Source organism: Myotis brandtii, unplaced genomic scaffold, assembly GCF_000412655.1.
Source record: "Myotis brandtii unplaced genomic scaffold, ASM41265v1 scaffold374, whole genome shotgun sequence".
Classification (NCBI taxonomy): Eukaryota; Metazoa; Chordata; class Mammalia; order Chiroptera; family Vespertilionidae; genus Myotis; species Myotis brandtii.
Genome location: NW_005364372.1, coordinates 7,567,723 through 7,572,986, shown reverse-complemented (window position 1 = coordinate 7,572,986; position 5,264 = coordinate 7,567,723). Strand labels below are relative to the sequence as shown.

At 42.2% G+C, this 5,264-nt stretch overlaps 1 protein-coding gene across 1 annotated transcript in view; it reads left to right on the top strand.

The window, feature by feature from the left end:
* Positions 1-433, top strand: part of LOC106727131 (general transcription factor II-I repeat domain-containing protein 2B-like) — a 1,334-nt gene extending 901 nt beyond the window's left edge. The window contains exon 2 of the mRNA XM_014544617.1: positions 38-433. Within this exon, the coding sequence (XP_014400103.1) occupies positions 38-433 (396 nt within the window). The remainder of the gene's footprint in view (positions 1-37) is intronic.
* Positions 434-5,264: the final 4,831 nt, after the last annotated feature.

Genomic DNA, 5,264 nt, shown 5'->3' with positions numbered 1-5,264 from the left:
ACCCCTTCACAAGTGAGAATTTTCTGCACTTTTACAGGAAGTTGATTCAACCTACAGTGGACTACTGATGTTCAATAATGTGAGATGGCTGAGTCGAGGTAAAGTACTTGAGCGATTTGTGGAGTGCTTTGAAGAAATTACGGTATTTATTGAGAATAAGGATCTGGCAAACTTTCCTCAGATCAATGATCATAAGTGGGTTAGCAATTTGATGTTTTTTACAGATCTCTCTGTTCATATGAATGAACTGAACTTAAAATGCAAAAGTATTGACATTATGTTTGGATACATCAAATCTTTTGAAAGTAGACTTAAAATTTTCAAGCGAGATATTGAAACTAAAACTTATAAGTATTTTCCTCGGATAAAAAAGTATTTCGAGAAGGCCACTACAATGAGTGAATGGAGTTCCTACTTATGTACCAGAATATAGTAAACTCATTATCTGAACAGTTCAGCAAAAGATTCAACCAGTTTAGAAGCCTAGAAAAGACCATTAAAATAATTAGGTATCCGGATGTAGTTGTTTACAGTACTTTGGAATTAAAGGATTTCCAATGGATGCAAATTGATGATTTAGAGATGCAACTTGCAGATTTTCAAGGTAGCATTTGGACTCATGTGTTTGTCAACTTAAGGTCGAAACTTGAAAATCTGGAACAAAATCGTTTGAATAATGAAGAAGAGTGCAACTACGAACAAGAAATTTTGAGTGCTTGGAACAGAGTACCTGAACTTTTTAGCGACATAAAAAATCTAGCAATGGCTTTGCTAACAATTTTTTCATCAACATATTTTTGTGAGACTTTGTTCTCAGCATTAAATAATATTAAAACGAACAAAAGAAACCAGCTAACAGATGAAGTTAATGGCATTTGCTTGGCCTTGAAGTGCACCAAGTATGAGTCTCCAATCGAAGAATTAGCAGACAAACTTCAGCACCAAAAAAGTCACTAATTTCTAGTTTTCATACCATTTGATTATCATTGTTTTTATTATTTTTTCCTAAATGTACATTATTTTCTGTTTTTGTTCATTTTATACATATTTTTTGGTTGATTTTTCTTTGTTAAATGGCATTTAAATATATAAAATAAATATCAAAAATATAAATCTTTTTTTACTATGGCTGCAAATATAAAAAAAAAATCATGAATATTTCTATATGTGACGTGACACCAGAGTTAAGTTAGGGTTTTTCAAAATTTTGACATGCCGAGCTCAAAAGGTTCGCCATCACTGCCCTAAACACTTACCCTAACACTAACCTTAACCCTAACACTAAACTCTTACACTAAACCTAACCCTAAACCCTAACCCTAACCCTTAACCCAAACCATAAGCCTAAAACATAACCCTAACAGTAAAACCAAACCATATCCTTAAGCCCTAACACTAACCCTAAGCCCTTACCCTAACCCTAAACCATGACCCTAACCCTAACTCTAACCCTAACCCAACCCTAACCCCCAAACTCTAAATCTAACCCTAACCCTAAACTCTAAACCTAACCCTAACCCTAAACCCTTACCCTAACCCTAACCTTAAACTTAACCCTAAACCCTAACCCTAATCCTAAACCCTAAACCTAAACCAGCAGTCAGACAACCCCTGAGGGGTCCCAGATTGGAGAGGGTGCATGCCGGGCTGAGGGACACACACCCCCTCCCCCTGCCATTCATGGATTTTTGCTCCAGGCCTCTAGTTGTACAATAATAATATAATATTAGATTCTGGATGGCAGAAAACAGGGATAACCACTGTTTAGCCAATAGTGTCTTCTGAGTGTGATTTAAAATAAACAATTTCCCCAGGAAAAGAGCCAATGGGCCTGCATATGGCAGGGAAGTGTGACACAAAGCAGCAGACTGGCTGTAGCAAACACATGAAAGAGCCAATTTCCAAACGCTCAACAGTTTTAAGCCCTACAAGCATCTCATTTTTGTTTTTATCTCACCCTTACATGTGTAAAACCAGACTCAAAGTTTGCTCACTTAAAACCACACACATATATGTACACAGCCCTTCCGGATTTTCACATGACCAAATTAAAAGTCATTCTTAGAATTCTATCTTCATAGTCTACTAAAAAGTGACAGAGGTACTGGAAAGAATAGTAAAGTTGGATAAAGTATAAACAAACAGCTATTGTGACTAGACGAAATAAGGATGAAATAAGCTAAAAATCATATGCTTTCAACTTTAGCTTAGTATCTCAGCTTTGCCACTTATCAGTTATGTCAGTTGATTAGTGTTTCTAAATGTCCATTTTCTTTTCAATACAAGAGAGGAATATCAAAGTCAATTTCAATAAGGGAAACAAGCTATGAAAAGAACCTAAAATAGATGCTCAATAAATTGAAGGTTATAGCTATTATTTTTATTATTATTATTGATTTTTACAGAGAGGAAGGGAGAGGGATAGATAGTTAGAAACATCGATGAGAGAGAAACATTGATCAGCTGCCTCCTGCACACTCCCCACTGGGGATTGCCCCGCAACCAAGGTACATGCCCTTGACCGGAATCGAACCCAGGACCCTTGAGTCCGCAGACTGATGCTCTATCCACTGAGCAAAACCGGTTAGGGCGCTTTATTAATATTATATTAAGTCTGTATATATTTCACTAACTAAAGCCCTGGGGGGGAAAAAACACATGGCAAAAAGGAAAAAGTTTGATTTCATGTACTAATTTTGATTTTTCTGACTAGTCACAATAAGCTTCTTCTAAAGACATTAGCAATCAAAATTAATAGATAAAAAACACAGTGAAGTATCACATAGTATTATCATTTTTGCAAACATTAAATATTCTATACAGATCAAATGTTCTATTGTGACTATTTTTTTTTTTAGTGAATCTTATAATTTAAGTGTATCCTGTTTCTCTAAATACTCCTATTTGTCTTCTGTTTTCTAAAATATGGTGAGAGAAATTTTATGGTCTCACATTCCAGTCCCACAACATTCATTCATACGCAGTCTATATCATATAATCTCTATTCAACCTTTGTTATGTATATATTTAGACAAGATATTACATGAAAATATTTAATTGGAGGAGGATTCATTTTAAATAGAGTGAAGTCAAGTTTGAAAGTGACACCCATCGTATATGATAAAATAGTTCAGTAGTTTCCAAACATTATGCTCATTGCAATCACTAGGAAACTAGAAAAAGTACTGATACCCGTGTCTCACTCCCCATCCATCTGCTACTTTATCATTTAATTGTCTTGGGTGTCGCCTTGGCTTTGAAACTTTTCAAAGACCACCTAGTTATTCAAGCATTCAGCAAGTTTAGGAAACAGTGGACTAGCTTATTCAGTTTCTGGCTATTTCATTTCTTTATCTCCAAGTCCAAATATTCATTAGAGAAACTTTTATTTTGTAGCAGAAATTGAAAACAGACCAAAAAACTTTTTCAATCATTAATCAAATTAATATGTCTTATTCTCCAATATTTAACACACCCTGGAAGGGACTAAAAAGGAGCAAAAAGGTATAAGACACAGATTCTGTCTTAAGTTTTTAAAAATATTTTTTAAATGCAAGTAGGCCACATAACAGCAGCAGTCACAGAAAGTCCCAGATAATTTTCCTATACACACCAAATTTTATTTGGCAAATTTTACTAAAGCTTTGTTAGTACTCAGATTGATAGCTAGAAACTCCTTAACTGATATCCATCCTCATTGGAGGTGACCAGAAAGTGACATCGATGCAGCTTTTTCTGATTCATAACAATACTCTATTTTTTTAATCTGCCAGCTAGGCCCATCTGTGTGGACACATCAACTTCAGGGTGGAACAAAAGTAGGTTTACAGTTGTGAGTGCCTGAAACACAGTTTATTCTTGAATTGTTATTTATTATCTAGTGGCCCAGTGCACAAAATTCATGCACATTAAAAGGGGATTAATTAGAGGAAATATTTAAATATCGCTATTTGCCCTTTCTCTATAATAGAAGTGTCAGAGATGAAAGAAAATTAATAACATGTATATGAAAATCTTCCTCCTGTCAGAGTCTGGGGCACATTGTGGGACCCAGAGTCAAGTCCCTGCCCACTCACAGCACCTCAAAATCATGCGAGACCAAGACCCAGTTGGCCCCACCCCCACTGGGTGAGATCCAGACCTGGCCAGCCCCAACCTTGTCAAGACTCGCCAGGCAGGGGGCACAGCCTCAGGTCCCCCATCAAGCCCTGCCAGGTGGGGGGCGCAGCCTCAGGTCCCCCATCAAGCCCTGCCAGGTGGGGGGCGCAGCCTCAGGTCCCCCATCAAGCCCTGTCAGGTGGGGGGTGCAGCCTCAGGTCCTCTGACAAGCCCTGCTGGGTGGGGGGCACAGCCTCAGGTCCCCCGGCCAGGCACTGGACAGGGGGTGCAGCCTCAGGTCCCCTGGTGCATGGAGGCAGGGGGCGCAGCCTTAGGGCCCAAGAACACCCTCAGGTCTCCCGGCCCAGCGCTGGGGCAGGGGGCATGGCCTGAGGTCACTCGGCCCGGCATGGGGGCAGGGGGCGCACCCTGAGGTCCCCTGTCAAGCCTCGCTGGGCAAGGGGTGTGGCCTGAGGTCCCCCGGCCTGGTGCTGGGATAGGGGGCACAACCTGAGGTCCCCTGGCCTGGTACCAGAGCAGGGGGCACAGCCTAAGGACCCCCAGACCAGACCGGGGCAGGGGAGCACCTTGAGGTCCCCTATCAAGCCCCTCCAGGCAGGGGTTGCACCTTAAGGTCCCCCATAAAGCCCCACCAGGCGGGGGGTGTGCCTTGAGGTCCCCCATCAAGCCCCGCTGGGTAGCGGGTGCAGCCTCAGGTGCCCTGGCCCGGCGCTGTGCAGGTGGCACAGCCTTAGGTCCCCTGGCCCGGTGCCAGGGCAGGGGTCCTGGCCTGAGGTCCTCCGTCAAGGCCTGCTGGGCGGGGGGCATGGCCTGAGGTCCCCTGGCCTGGCGCCACAGTGGGGGGAATGGTCTGAGGTCCCATCAAGCCCCACTGGGTGTGGGGTGCAGCCTCAGGTTCCTTGCCCCGGCCCAGCACCATGTAGCCTCAGGTCCCTACTGACTGCTCGTTAAAGCTCGTTATGGGAACTCGGTCTCCACTGTGGGTGCAGCCATCTTGTGCTACAGAAACCTCACCTCTGCTGTGGGTGCTGCCATCTTTGTGATAGTGTGATGGTCAATTTGCATATTCCCTCATTATTAGGATTACTAGAGGCCCGGTGCACAAAAATTTGTGCACTCGGGGGGGAGAGGGGGTCCCTCAGCCT